The 14,602-nt window shown below is 42.2% G+C and overlaps 1 protein-coding gene and 1 long non-coding RNA gene across 3 annotated transcripts in view; one reads left to right on the plus strand and one right to left on the minus strand.

Moving 5' to 3' along the window:
* The first annotated feature begins 219 nt into the window (after positions 1-219).
* The window catches only part of taf6l (TAF6-like RNA polymerase II, p300/CBP-associated factor (PCAF)-associated factor), a 29,973-nt gene continuing 15,590 nt past the window's right edge, over positions 220-14,602 (plus strand). The window contains exons 1-5 of one of the 2 annotated variants that reach the window (XM_030430377.1): positions 220-674; positions 3,613-3,781; positions 3,935-4,021; positions 7,669-7,819; positions 7,926-7,976. In XM_030430377.1, the coding sequence (XP_030286237.1) occupies positions 3,635-3,781; positions 3,935-4,021; positions 7,669-7,819; positions 7,926-7,976 (436 nt within the window). In that variant the 5' untranslated portion in view covers positions 220-674; positions 3,613-3,634. The remainder of the gene's footprint in view (positions 675-3,612; positions 3,782-3,934; positions 4,022-7,668; positions 7,820-7,925; positions 7,977-14,602) is intronic. The other variant, XM_030430378.1, reaches the window with a different exon arrangement.
* The window catches only part of LOC115589477 (uncharacterized), a 38,923-nt gene continuing 29,126 nt past the window's right edge, over positions 4,806-14,602 (minus strand). The window contains exon 3 of the long non-coding RNA XR_003985523.1: positions 4,806-7,267. This is a non-coding gene — a long non-coding RNA (uncharacterized LOC115589477). The remainder of the gene's footprint in view (positions 7,268-14,602) is intronic.

Raw genomic sequence — 14,602 nt, forward strand, 5'->3', positions numbered from 1 at the left:
TGAGCTTGTTCCTGTAAGGTCCCTTTTCTTTCGCCTTATCTTTTTGCATTGCTTTACTTTCTTCCTTTTCTTTCTCGTATTCGTAGATCCGTCTCTGTCCCGCCGAAATAATAAATGCGCAGAAATTAAAGAGCTCTGGACTGTTTAGTCGCGCCTCTGTGAAGTTCTGCAGGCGTTGCCCCTGACAACCGATAGCGTCTCCTACCATCATGGCCGACCGGCTCAGACCCCACCCAAATCAACCCAAATCAGCACGTGACTCCTCAATCTCAATACAATGAACCAATCCGTGTCTACCGATGCTCTTCAATCGACCAATCACTGGTCTTTCCCTCCTGGCGCGTCACTAGTAAACGGAAACGTCAATGTGCAGTGTTAGATTCAAACTAGCCAGAATTGAAACCGGATGTTGTGGGTTTTGTCGAATCGGTTTATTTATTTTTTTCTTCTACCGACTCCTCTGTGGTGTATTTCACTGTGATCATGTGGCATACTGTTAATGAACAGGCTCTCCGGCGATGCTTTATTTTGAAGGATTTCCGGATGTCGTTGCCCCTTGCTTGCTAACCTGACACTATTAATGGAACTCGTGAAAATGGGAGCAACGTCGATATAACTTGTACAATCCCACTGTCTACTGAGATACTCAACCTTGGCTCGTTCTACTCTCAAAGGTAAAGACTGGTTAAGTATATAAGATCTTCAATTTTCTCAGTCGTACTTTCGACGGCCTTGTGCTAGAATGTGATGTGTTTGGGGCTAGCTACAGCCGGTAACGCGCTTCTTCAGGCTCGTAGCGTTGTTCGGTTGTTTTTTTTTTGTTATCTAAACGATACAGTGACCGACATTGTAATATGGGTAATGGTGGCGCTGGCTGTATTTGCATCGCAATAATTAATCACATGTTTTTGCCTTAGTCACTTTTAAATCGTTTGTTCCAGCTGATGAAGGAATACAGGCTACATTTTGTTAGCATACTAGACCACGGGTCCGCTTCTCTTTCCAATCCCATTGAAAAATGTGATAATTAATCCGTTCCTAGCGCATTGTCACCAATACATAACGTATGCAGCAGAAAGCAAGACCTGCAGCAAATCTCCCATTTGTTTTTAATAAATTCTGGTTATAGCTGATCCACCATCACGACCATTTTAATAAAATTTGCTTAAATCAAGCTTTAAAACACCAGCTCTATGAGCTATGTCGCAGTTCGGTAAAATTGGAAAGATATTCACAGATTCGAACTTCCGGGATCAATAAATCTTAAGTGAAACGTTTTTCAAACACAAATGATGCCTCTGTCCCACCGTAATAGCATAGACTACGAGCTACAAGGACCAAAACCCCGATTTTTTCAAAAATAAGCCGTCCTCCGAGCTCGACGAACAACATTGATCTCTATGGGCAGCCGGCAGCTGGGTGAGTGCGCAGGGACCGTCTGCAAATTGCAAGACAAGAGCAATATGCTGCAAACAAAAATCAATAACTTCACTGTGACACAGTACAGAGGCTCCAAAGTCACTACACACACCACGGGTCTCCTCATGGTCATACTACAACAGCTGTTTTGTCAAAATGTGCCTTTTTATAATTTTGGTGATTTTTTTTTATTGGTATTAATCATTAATATCTACCAATATCAATCAATAACTCCACTGTTATACAGTATGGAGACTCCAAAGTCACTACACACACCACGGGTCTCCTCATGGTCATACTACAACAGCTGTTTTGTCAAAATGTGCCTTTTTATAATTTTGGTGATGTTTTATTGGTATTAATCATTAATATCTACCAATATTAATCAACAGCTTCACTGTTTATTGGTATAAATCATTAATATCTACCAATATCAATCAATAGCTCCACTGTTATACAGTATGGAGACTCCAAAATCACTCCACACATTCATGGTCTCCTGCTGGTTATACTACACCTGTTAGTTTGGACTAATGTACTTTGCCATAATTTTGAGGAATTTCTATCGGGAGAAATGTCCAATAACTTCACTGTTATTCAGTGTAGTGTCACCAAAATCACTCCTCACATCAATGGTCTCTTGTTCGTTATACTACAACTTATAGTTTGAGAAAGAAGGGCTTTCTATCATTTTGAGGAATTACTATTGGAAGAAATATTCAGTAACTTCACTGTTATTCAGTGTAGTGTTCTCAAAATCACTCCAACCATCTATGGTCTCCTGCTGGTTATACTACACCTGTTAGTTAGGACTGATGTGCTTTGAGTATTGAAAATTTCTTTCCTCATCTTAGTGGTTCTGTAGTAAAAACTGAAAAATGAGCACTGCAGGTAGAGCTTAATTAGAAGTTGCTCCTGATTGGCTGGTGACTTAGTCACCCAATGCATCCTTCATTTGATTGGTTCAAAGGCAGTGGCCATAAGGCAGCCATGACATTACACAGTTGTAGTATAACCAATAGGGAGACCCTTGGTGATTGAACTAATTTTGGGGCCACCACACTGTTAACCAGGGGTGGTTCTGGGGGGGGGGGGGGGGGGGGCAACAGGGGCCAGTGCCCCCGTAACTCTGAGTCTGGACCCCCCTGTGGCCCCCCTGACAGGGAGTCTGCATTAATAATACAATGACAGATTTCTTTCAATGATTTTGTTCTGAAGGGAAAGGCAGAAATAAAGTGTCTCAGCAGTTTACTACCCAATCAAAATTGCTGAAATTGTAAACACTGCTTTGTCTGAATGAGGGATTTATCCTTTTTTCCGGGTTGTATGTGCCTCCTAACAAAAAAGCCGGCACCAACCTGGCCCCCCTATTAAAACTGGTCTAGAACCGCCAATGCTGTAAACAGTGAAGTTATTGGACATTTTTCCCGATAGAAATTCCTCAAAATTATGGCAAAGTACATTAGTCCAAACTAACAGGTGTAGTATAACCAGCAGGAGACCATGAATGTGTGGAGTGATTTTGGAGTCTCCATACTGTATAACAGTGAAGCTATTGATTGATATTGGTAGATATTAATGATTTATACAAATAAAAAATCACAAATTATAGAAAGGCACATTTTTTCAAAACAGCTGTTGTAGTATGACCATGAGGAGACCCGTGGTGTATGTAGTGACTTTGGAGTCTCCATACTGTATAACAGTGGAGTTATTGATTGATATTGGTAGATATTAATGGTTAATACCAATAAAAAAATCACCAAAATTATAAAAAGGCACACTTTGACAAAATAGCTGTTGTAGTATGACCATGAGGAGACCCGTGGTGTGTGCTTAGTGACTTTGGAGCCTCTGTACTGTATAACAGTGAAGTTATTGATTTTTGTTTGCAGCGTATTGCTCTTGTCTTGCAATTTGCAGACGGTCCCTGCGCAATCGGGGTTTTGGTCCTTGTAGCTCGTAGTCTATGCTATTACGGTGGGACAGAGGCATCATTTGTGTTTGAAAAACGTTTCACTTAAGATTTATTGATCCCGGAAGTTCGAATCTGTGAATATCTTTCCAACTTTACCGAACTCTATGTCGCACGGGGCATCCGGACTTACACCTGTCGACCTCTACGCTGGCTTTTTGCCGGTTTGTTTGACGACACAAAAGTACGTGTCAACGTAAGGTTCTTCTCCTTGTCAGCTTCAGGGTGCTCGCCGTGAGCATGGCGGACCGGGAGGAGCGTCGCTTCGCCGAGGTCTCCCGGGAGTCTGTAAAACTCGTGGCCGAGGGTGCAGGCGTGGAGCTGGGCGACGATGTTGCTGCTCTGCTGGCTGAGGACGTGTGTTACCGGCTCAGGGAGGCGACACAGGTCAGCGCTGTGGTACACAGTTTTATTCCACCATACAGTGTGTCTGAGGGACACACACACACACACACACCATTATGTCGTATCACACCATTATTTCCGAATGGAAGTGTGACACATGAAGTGTTGATGGTGTGTTGTTCTGGCCCAACACAGAGCAGCTCTCAGTTTATGAGACATGCCAAGAGGAGGAAGCTGACAGTGGAGGACTTCAACAGAGCTCTGCGCTGGAGTAATGTGGAGGTGACAATCAGTGTTGTAATGCTCACACAGAAGGTAGCGTCTTGGCCTGCAGCGTGATACATTTTAAGGTGATACCAGTGAAGTTAGTTTCCTTTTTTTGAAGCTGATTCCAAGGCATGGACCGCGGAACGCATCCTAACGGGTGGGGGGGGGGGGGGGGGGGGGCATAAATTCAAGTCACGCGGAGGGGGTGGGGTTTATATGCATTGAAACAGACAATATTACTGATGTATTAAATAACTTCGCGGAGAACTTTTTTTTATTCCGACACCACACAGTCACATCTACAGTACACGCATGATGAACACGCACACATATGGAGCCAGAACGGTGTGAAAAAAAATTGGTATTGAAAACAAAACCAGTACTGAAAAAGGAAACATTGTCATTGAAACATTTGTATTGAAAACAGTTGTATTGGCATTGAAACAAGTATTGGCACTGAAAAAAGAAACTAATTCAAATCCAAAAATCTTTTCATTTTATTTTATTGGGATTTTTTTGTATTTTTCAATGACAATCTTCAGATTTTTTCTTAATGTCACTTTTTTTTCAGTGTCACTGATTTTCAGTTTCAACTTTCTGTCACTGTTTTGGCTTCGAGAGGGAGGGGCCTGAGGGGAGGGGCAAGTAGAGCATGGTTTGCATATCATTTGAGAAGGTAATGGCAGCAGCCTGCAGGAAGGTGGGGCTGGGTTAGGGTTAGGGTTAAACTTTCTTTTTTCAGTGCCAATACTTGTTTCACTGTTTTCAATACAAATGTTTCAATGACAATGTTTCCTTTTTCAGTACTGGTTTTGTTTTCAATGCCAATTTTTTTTTTGGATGCCAAATTTTAAAGTTACCGTTCTGGCTCCATACACACATGCTTGCTCAGATTAACCACTCTGATCCCACTCTAACATTCACACACAACAGGCCAAGCCTATTTACACATAAACGCACAGATGAAACTATGGCAAACAACCAAGTACATCCAGTCCAGTCCACAACCAAAACCAAAACTCATCTTGCTGCCTTGAATCTAAATCAACATCATAGTCATTATCATCACAAGTCAACACTCATATCAGACTGATGTGCAGAGCTGCACGCACACACATACACACACACCCAACAACAAAACAAGTGCAGCTGCGCAGTGAAATGAAAAGTAAGCAACACAACAGGCCTGCGCCTACTGCAGCCATACCACAGAAAATGACATGTTGGTTGTGTAAAAAAAAAACTGACTTACGTTAGTGGTCCATGAACTTCCCGAAGACCAGTCTGCGTCGCACATTTTGCTGGATGAATTCATTTGCAACAGCAATCATGTCCACTTGTGCCAGAACATCCTGGTGTATGTGGCTGCACATCAAGCCGTTAAGCCTTCTCTGTGTCATAGTTGAACGCACGTATGTTTTGATACTGCAAAGTGTTGAGAAAGATCTTTCAGCTGATGCTGTAGTGACTGGGATCGTGAAAAACAATTTCAACAGTTTGTGCACTTCTGACTGTAGTTCTTTGGCCACAGGGATAGCATTCATTGCTTCACTTATAAGCCTTACTGATGTTTTTTCAGACTTGGTTTGAATCCCTGATGTCTTTATGGTGTCTGGCAACATGCTCAACTGTGCACGCAGACTGTCGAAGTCAAAATCCTCTGCGTATAAGGACGTTACAGAAGATGGGAGCGTCACCTCTTTGCCAGAGGCCGCTGCGACAAGCAGCTTTTCCATGTCCATCACAACCCCAAAGTCACTCTGATCAAAACGATGACTCAGTACATTATTCAGCAAGTCCAACACCTCAAAGTATTGTTTTCTGTAATACTCTGATGGGCTCTCAAATGCGTGCTCGGTATCCCCGCCCCCAAGCCGTTTAGGGAGCCTGCATTGCCTGGGCAACTGTGGGCCTTCTGTCAGATCTTTGGAGGCTTCAATCACTGACTTGAAGAAGCTGTCAAATGCTTCATCTGACCTCTGTCACTGAAAAAAAGCTTGCGTTACAGCGACTGCACTCCATGCGTCTTGTAGCATTGTGGGATTGCTTAATCAGGTGTGTCACATCATGTGCAATATCCAATGCATCTCGAATAACTTTGCATTTTTTCCCAGCTTCTTGGAGGCATAAGTTTAGGCAGTGTGCCAAACAAATCACAAATATAGCTGCAGGATTGTGCACTTTAAAGCTCGCAGCGACTCACTTCAAGTGACCTGACATGTTGGCAGCACCGTCGTAAGCCTGCCCTCTGCACAACTCAGGCAATATATTGCACCGTCTCAAAATGTCATTTAGCACAGTGAAAACTGTGTGTGCAGCTGTTTTCGGCAAATCAAAAAGACCCACAAAATCTTCAAGCACCGTGTATGTGTCATCCACCCAGCAAAGTACAGTAACAAGCTGTTCTTTGTTATCAATGTCTCTGGTTTCATCCGCGAGTATCGCATAGTATCCATCCCGAATAGGTGACAAAACCTTTCGTGAACCATCGCAAAGTCAGGTGGATCATCTCATTAACAATGTCATGACACATGTAATTCTTCTCCTTGAGCCACCGTTTGATATCGGGACAGTCCTCAGATCTCAGCTGCATCAGCTTGTACAGGTTACTGCACTGTGGGTTGTTGCCGTCTACGGCTAAACCTTGGCCGGCCAAAAAACTCAGATAAGTTAGTTGTTTTATTAGCATCTCTCTGTTGATCCTCTGGTTCGCTTGTAACTGGCTATCCAGCTGTATGGCCACGCTGGGCTGCTGTGACACAGCAACACCTGAAATTGAGCCACACACTGTCTGTGATGTTTGCTTCTGGTATGCTCCTTAAATGTCGGTATAGCATTTTTCCAGTTTTGAAAGCCATGAATGGTGAAAGCAGGCTCTATGTTTTTGTTAATCCCCAGGCCTTTGCTTGCACAGCAGCAACACTGCGTGCAGTAAAGTTTCCCACTCGTTTCACATAATGTCAGCCAGTTAAAATCTTTGAACCATTGATATCGAACTGACCTTGCTCATTGTGAAGACCCAGTCCCCTGTACCTTTTTGATCTTCATCAGCACAGCAGGGTCGTGAGGTTGATTAGGCTTTGTGAGATCACTCCCGCAGCACTCACTTGTACAGTGGCTCTCTGTAGCTTGGCTTGAAGCCAGAGGAGAGCAGCTAGCCAGGGCTTGGCAGGTTGTCAGAGTCGGTGGTGGAGATGGATGTTCCGGGTCTGTTGTTGAGGCCACAGTGGAAGCTGAAGTAATTTGCTCATTTTGTTTTGCCTGTTTATTTGAAAAAAAAACAAAACAGATATTGACTTCTGTCTCTTCATTGTTGCAGCCTGGTAATAAACAATGCACACCAATTTCAAATTAAAATGCAGCAGTCAGTAGGAGTTTTTTATCAGCAGGAGTTGGTGAGAGTGAGTGAAGGTGTGTGGTGACTAGTATTGTTTGGCTCGTAAAAACACAGATACAACTTAGGCTTTTATTCATATAAAACAGTCAGAGTATAAAAGTTACCTGGGCCGTGGCCCCCCCCCCGGCCCCCCCCGGTTCCGCGGTCTATGTTCCAAGGTATGGTAGCTGCCATACCCAAGTTGATGCCTATGTAATTCAGACATGACATGAACATGCTTCAGTAGTCACCGCCTTCATCTTCTTTGTCTCTGCGTGCTCATCAGGCCATTTGTGGATACGGGGCCCAGGATGCTCTTCCTTTCCGTTCAGTCAAAGAAGGAGAGCTATTCTTCATTGAGGATCGGGACATCAACCTGGTTGAGTTGGCTCTGGCCACCAATATTCCCAAGGGCTGTGCTGAGACCATGGTGCGAGGTATGACCCAGCACACTGTCATTACCCACCAACAGATCAGGATTCATGTCTTTTTAATCAGAGGTATCTATTGATGGTAATTTCTCCTGTTTTCTTCTCCTGTCAGTGAATGTATCGTACCTGGATGGGAAAGGTAACCTGGAGCCTCAGGGGACAGGTAAGACTAAGCCACATTATGATTAACACTGTTGAACCTTGTGAAAGTCACTGGTTCACATAAATGCAGAGAGATGTAGTGTAGTTGAATCATTGTGCAACTTTTGATTGTCTAACACTCAACAATTAATTGCGAATATATTGACAAATTGATGGATTAACACACTTGGAGCCAAGTAACTGACAGAACGTGGAGGTCGGGTTCAGTTCAAAGTTATCAAAGAAGACAAATCCTTAGAGAATCAAATTTGGCTTCTATTGCTAACACGTGCTTAATTAATTTTACTGAGCAAGCTGATACTGATGCAAGTAGAGCATGCAAAACTATCGTCACCTTATTAAAGTTAATTATGATCTCATATGGTCTTATTAAAGACCTCGTGATACTTTAGAATAATCATCATGAAGAAATGGTAAACAAAAAGTAAATTAAACTTAAGTTAATAGTTATTTGACTGTCAACAAACAATGAAATGCTTTTATAAACCATTTATTAAGCAATTGTAAAGGTTTATAAACATCAGTTATAACTTGGGCTGTAACGATACACGTATCAAAACTGAAACCGCGACACTCAGATCCGCGAACCTGTCTTGCGGTGTGAGAAGGCAGAATCGCAACACAACTTCCAGTCCAGATCCAGCCCTATGAGCCGCATTAACACCACAGCTGGTTAATTCACACAGAAAGCCGGCGCTGCGGCTCGTAAAGAGACGTGACGGTACACGTTATGATGATGACACTGTCACTCATGAGGACAGAGGCTGCTTTCTGTGTGAAAGTTCACTGAAGTCTCGGTCCAGAGGGCTGACCACTGCAGAGATTTTTTTTCATCATAAACACTTGGTGAGTTAAAGTTTTTGCCGGTTATTTGGGCAAAAATGTGACGAGGAGTCTGTAGGACAGGCGGAAGGACAGACAGTAGGACAGACGCTTCTCCACATACGGCTGTGGTATTTTTTTCCTCGTTGCCAAAGACAGTTATAGTTACTACGTGACCTTAGTTTGGTTCTGTAAAGTTGCTTTGTGGGACATTTCTCTTTATTAAGTTGAGTGAGGGACCTGTGCAGTTAACAGACCATCCGATAGACACGCCCTCACACTGGTTCGGTTTGCCAATACTGCACCTCTGATACTATAAGACGAGTATCATATACAGAATTTATTGAAATGTTAAATAAAAAAAATGTTTAATTAAAAAAATTAAAGACGTTTTCTATCGAACCATGGGTCAAAAATCGTGATACAAACCAAATCGTGAGTTTGGTGTATCATTACAGCCCTAGTTATAACTGTAACTGTAATAACTGTCTATATGTTTCCAGATGACCAACACAGTATTTATTTATTATTTACAAAGTATAATTACCATCACTTGCAACTTTACATTGTACAATTGTTTCATTGTTTGTTTACGGTAGATTATTGTTACTATTAATTAGGGCTAAATGATATGGCCAAAAGTGTTATCACGATATGTTTTTTTATATTGATTGATGTTGATAATTATCACGATATATAACAATGATAATAATGTTGAATTTTCAGTTTTAAGAGTATTCTCCTTAGGACAGAACCCAAAACAAACCAGAAGGTTAATTATGGTTTATAAAATACATTTATTTATTGTCAGATACTAGGTGACAACCATTTAACAGAACCAACCAACCAAATGGTCGTTAAACACTGGATAAATAAAATGATAAATATGTACAACAAATTGCTTGCTTTAAACATGTCTCGAACATTTTAGAGGTAGTGTACTGAACTGAACATTGATCAAACAAAATAATAAAAAGTTAAATGTTAAGAATGATTATGCTACCCTATCCTCTGAATATTGCACATTCTTGAACTTGCAGGTAGTTGTTCAGTTCAGCTTCATTAGCCTCCTGTTCTGTAAGACCTGATGTGATTCAGACGTGCGACTAGACCACATATCATCTCTGAGCTGCTGCTACACAGTGCTCCACACTGCGTACAGCTGAGGGACTGATGTTAGGCAGAGTGTACTTAGCATCCATGACAGTCATTAGCTTCTTGAAGCCCTGTTTTTAAACTGTGCTTATCCACCTTATTCCTGACTTCGCGAGTTTACCCATGATTCATAGCAGTAGTCGGTTATGCTCTTCTGGTTGAACTGGTTAACTCGGTGTTTACGCTAGCGTAGCTGTCATGCTCGGTCTAAATAATTGCTTTAGACACAAAGAAAGCGTCAAAATGGACAAAATCGGAGGTGGATACACAGTACGGATGTTTTAAAAAGTGGTAAGGACAGTTCTGTAACAGTGCCTCACCCGTCAGTGGGCAGATGACATGAAGCAATGGCCCGATGTTAGCTACATCGACATAGTTAATTATCTTGTTGACGGCCTAGAATCACGCAGTTATAAAAGCAAAGAAGCATACGACTACCTGCATAGTAACAAAATGGGGAAAGTAATGTTGTAGAAGCACAGCAAGTTTATATTTCTGAAGGCAGCAGTAGAGCCCACCCAGAGCGTCAATCAAGCTAAACATACAGCGTGGATAATGCTGAAGCAAAGTGGAGTCGTGGAGACAGGCGGCTGCTCGTGCATTACCTGGTTAGGGGAGTCATGTAGTCATGCAGTAGCTATTCTGTGGAAGGTATTCATAAACCCATATTTATTTTAGTCTCAAAGCTGCGAGCCATGCTAGTCTCGGTTCCTCCTTCCTTGGCATGGGGCGCAGGGCACAGACATGTTTGTCGAAGTTGTTGATGTTCTACACAAGAAGTTTTTGAAAAAACCTTCAATTTTCTTGAATTGTTGTGGCAACCAACAACAGCACATGTTGTATCTTAGTTCAATTTAAAAACAATTTAGCATTTATGACATACGCTAGTTGTTCTGGGCTAGCTTTGCGGTGGCGATCAGTCATGCAACCGGAAACACAAAACCGCCAGCAGAAGTAGTTATTTGTCATGGCAGCCCCCTTAGGTCTCTAAAGTTATGATGCCTATCCACCCGTTTCTTTAGCGGTACAGTGCATAATTGCGCTGGTTATGTCTTTGTATCGCTTCGGTTTCTTCTCATATAGGGTATTGGCTTAAAAAGCAGTGGCGATTGTTGGTTGTCGAAGTGAAGTTTGACTAGTAGAAGCAGTGGGGCTGGTCTGTTGGCTACTTGCGAGGAGGCTGACGCTAGCATTATAGCGCAAACTCATGCTTTCGGAGTACTCTTGGGGACGTTACCTTCTGAGATGATGGAAGCGATTGATGGTGGCTGACACATTTTGCACCTAATGCTGGACTGTCCTTTGTCAGACTTCACATATGAGAACTATGTACAAATAACCGAATTGGTATGACCTTTCTTCGTTTTTTTTCTTCATCTTTCAGCACTCTGGTTGGCTAATTGGACCGCTCATTTTCTTGTATCAGCTTGACAGACAGGTGGTCACGGTTGGATGTTGAAAGTGGGAGGGGCCAGAAACATGCATCCACCACATGCATTTATTTCTCTGCTGTTGGTGTTGAGTTTTCCATAGACATACAGTATATACAGACCCTTTCCAAAAAATTGGAATATCATGGAAAAGTTTATTTATTTCCATAATTCCATTCAAAAAGTTAAACTTTCATAGATTATAGATTCAGGGCCCCCAATTTAAACCATTTCAAGTATTTATTTGTTTATTTTTTACATAATTTGGGCTTCCAGCTCATAAAACCCACGAAAACAGGAATTCAAAAGATTAGAATACTGTGAAGAAATCAGCCCAAATTGTGCAGGGCATGAATGTTTTAAACTGAGTGTCACACACTCATCATCTGCTAAACTCAAAGCACCTGCACAGGTTTCCCCAGGTGTCATTAAATTGCTTCACTTTGGTTCAATTGTCTCAGTTCGGTTCAATATGGGGAAGACTGCAGACTTGACAACTGGCCAGAAGACCATCATTGATACCCTCCATAGGATGGGTAAGCCACAAAAGTTCATAGCTAAGGAGGCTGGCTGTTCACAGAGTGCTGTGTCCAAGCGTATCAATGGAAAGTCTAGTGGAAGGGCAAAATGTGGCAGGAGAAGATACACCAGCAGAAAAGATGACCGTGGGCTTCAGCGGATTATCAAACAAAGAAGATTCAAGAATCTGGCAGAGATCCAGAAAGAGTGGAATGAGGCGGGAGTCACAGCTTCAAAAACCACCACATTCAGAAGCATCCTGGAGATGGGCTACAACTGTCGGGTTCCTCGGGTCAAGCCACTTCTGAGCCTGAGCCAACGTAGGAAGCGTCTCAACTGGGCCAAGGAGAAGAAGGACTGGACTGTTGGCCAGTGGTCCAAGGTCCTCTTTTCCGATGAAAGTAAAGTGTGCCTTTCATTCGGAAATCAAGATCCAAGGGTTTGGAGGAAGACGGGTGAGGAACAGAACCCAAGCTGCTTGAGTTCCAGTGTGAAATATCCACAGTCAGTCATGATTTGGGGTGCAATGTCCGGTGCAGGTGTTGGTAAACTCTGCTTTCTTAAATCCAAGGTCACTGCAACAGTCTACCAGAATGTTTTAGAGGACTTCATGATTCCTTCTGCTGAGGATCTGTATGGAGATGCAGATTTCATCTTCCAGCAGGACCTGGCCCCTGCCTATACCGCCAGAAGCACCAAAACCTGGTTTGATGCCCATGCCATCACAGTGCTTGACTGGTCAGCCAACTCGCCGGACCTAAACCCCATTGAGAATCTATGGGGTATTATCAAGAGGAAAATGAGGGGCACCAGACCCAAAAACAAAGAAGAGCTGACAGCAAGCATCAAGGAAATCTGGGCTTCCGTAACTCCCAGGCAATGCCACAGGCTGATTGCCTCAATGCCACGGCGCATCGAGGCAGAGATTAAGGCAAAGGGATTCCCAACCAAGTATTGAAGATTGACATATCGTTTTGAAAGTACCATATTTTGAATGATTTGATGTGATCCTAATTTCTTTCTTTTTTCTGCAAAAACTGAGAAGTAAATGTTGATTTCTTCACAGTATTCAAATTTTTTGAATTTCTGTTTTCGTGGGTTTTATGAGCTGGAAGCCCAAATTATGTACAAATAAACAAATAAATACTTGAAATCGTTTAAATTGTGGGCCCTATAGGATAGTAAGTGGGCCTGACATGGGCAGCACCATAAATATATAATGTAGGAGACACTGCTCACACACTACTTTGATATATATATATATATATATATATATATAGATATATAATATAGATAGATATATATAGATATATAGATAGATATATATATATATATATATATATATATATAAAATTATATTATATATAATTATATTATATATATATATATATATATATATATATATATATATATATATATATATATATATATATATATATATATATATGATAATTAATCACTGGTAATTAATTTTTCACTCGTAAAGGGGCACCACCTCCGTGTTTAGTTATTGGAATAATGCGGAGAACATTATTCCAAACACCTAGCTGTACAAGTTGGCTAGGACAGTTACCCCCAATTTCCACTGGATACGTCTCCGCTGCGTTGCGTCTCCGCCAAGCCAGCGGAGCAAATACGTTTCACTTTAGTCAATGTGTCAATCCCCACCAGGTCCGCTGCGCTGCGTATCCGCTCCGTCCCAGCTCCGGCAGTCCGGAGCTCTCCGGAACAGATACGCAGGACTTCTATATCTGGCGGATGCCGGAGCACGACGCAGCAATTCAGCTGAATTTAGCACCGAGCAGACAGGAAGTCAAGTGCTAAAATAACAAACAGCATCCGGTTACCTTTCAAAATAAAACACTCGGTGTTGACACCAGCACACAAATCTCAAAAAAGAGACCACCACAAGCTCTTCTCCCGATCCCTTGGTCGGGAACACTTCGTGTTATTGTTCTTAATAACACAGACCTGTAACTGCGGTCGTGAGTGATCATGTGATTATCGCGGGAACTCCTCTGCCTCGTGAGCCAGCTGTCTACCGTACTGCGCCGCAGCGGACTCAAACCGCAACCGGTGGGGATTGCCGGACGCCGGACGCCGGAGCAAAACCGGATCGGAGCTGCAACGCAGCGGACACGTATCCAGTGGAAATTGGGGGTTAGAGTCCATTCAAAATCAGTTTATTCAGTCTCAATATTCTGAAGTAGTGACTTCTTTGCACGTATCCATCGGTTCTCCACGTTAAAATTAAGTTCCAGACAAAGACAAACGATTATATATGTTTATTGGCTAAATAATTTGGGGTGAAATAATGACATGACAATTCTAGACGAACAACAGATAACAGAAAAGGTAAAGACTGTAATAAGGAAATTAATAACGTCGTGTGACCGTCGGTAGATGGTAAAGTTAAGTGTCGGGTTATATATATTAAATATTACGGGAGTAATTTTTGATACTATGAGACCCTAATCTTTATTCTCTTAAGTTCATAAGATAGAAGTTAGAACTTAGACAGAAGTCAGAACCTATACAGAAGTCAGAACTTTAGACACCACTCATTCTCACGTGTGTGGATCCAGCTGCATGAAGATGTTCAGCCGGTTTTGTCTGGGCGTCAGGAGGCACTGAAGTTTGGTGTTCTTGAGAGTTCTGTGTTGGACTACGGCACGGCACGTCGGTCCAGTAGCCAGAGGGA

Source organism: Sparus aurata, chromosome 10 (assembly GCF_900880675.1).
Source record: "Sparus aurata chromosome 10, fSpaAur1.1, whole genome shotgun sequence".
In the NCBI taxonomy this organism is placed as follows: domain Eukaryota; kingdom Metazoa; phylum Chordata; class Actinopteri; order Spariformes; family Sparidae; genus Sparus; species Sparus aurata.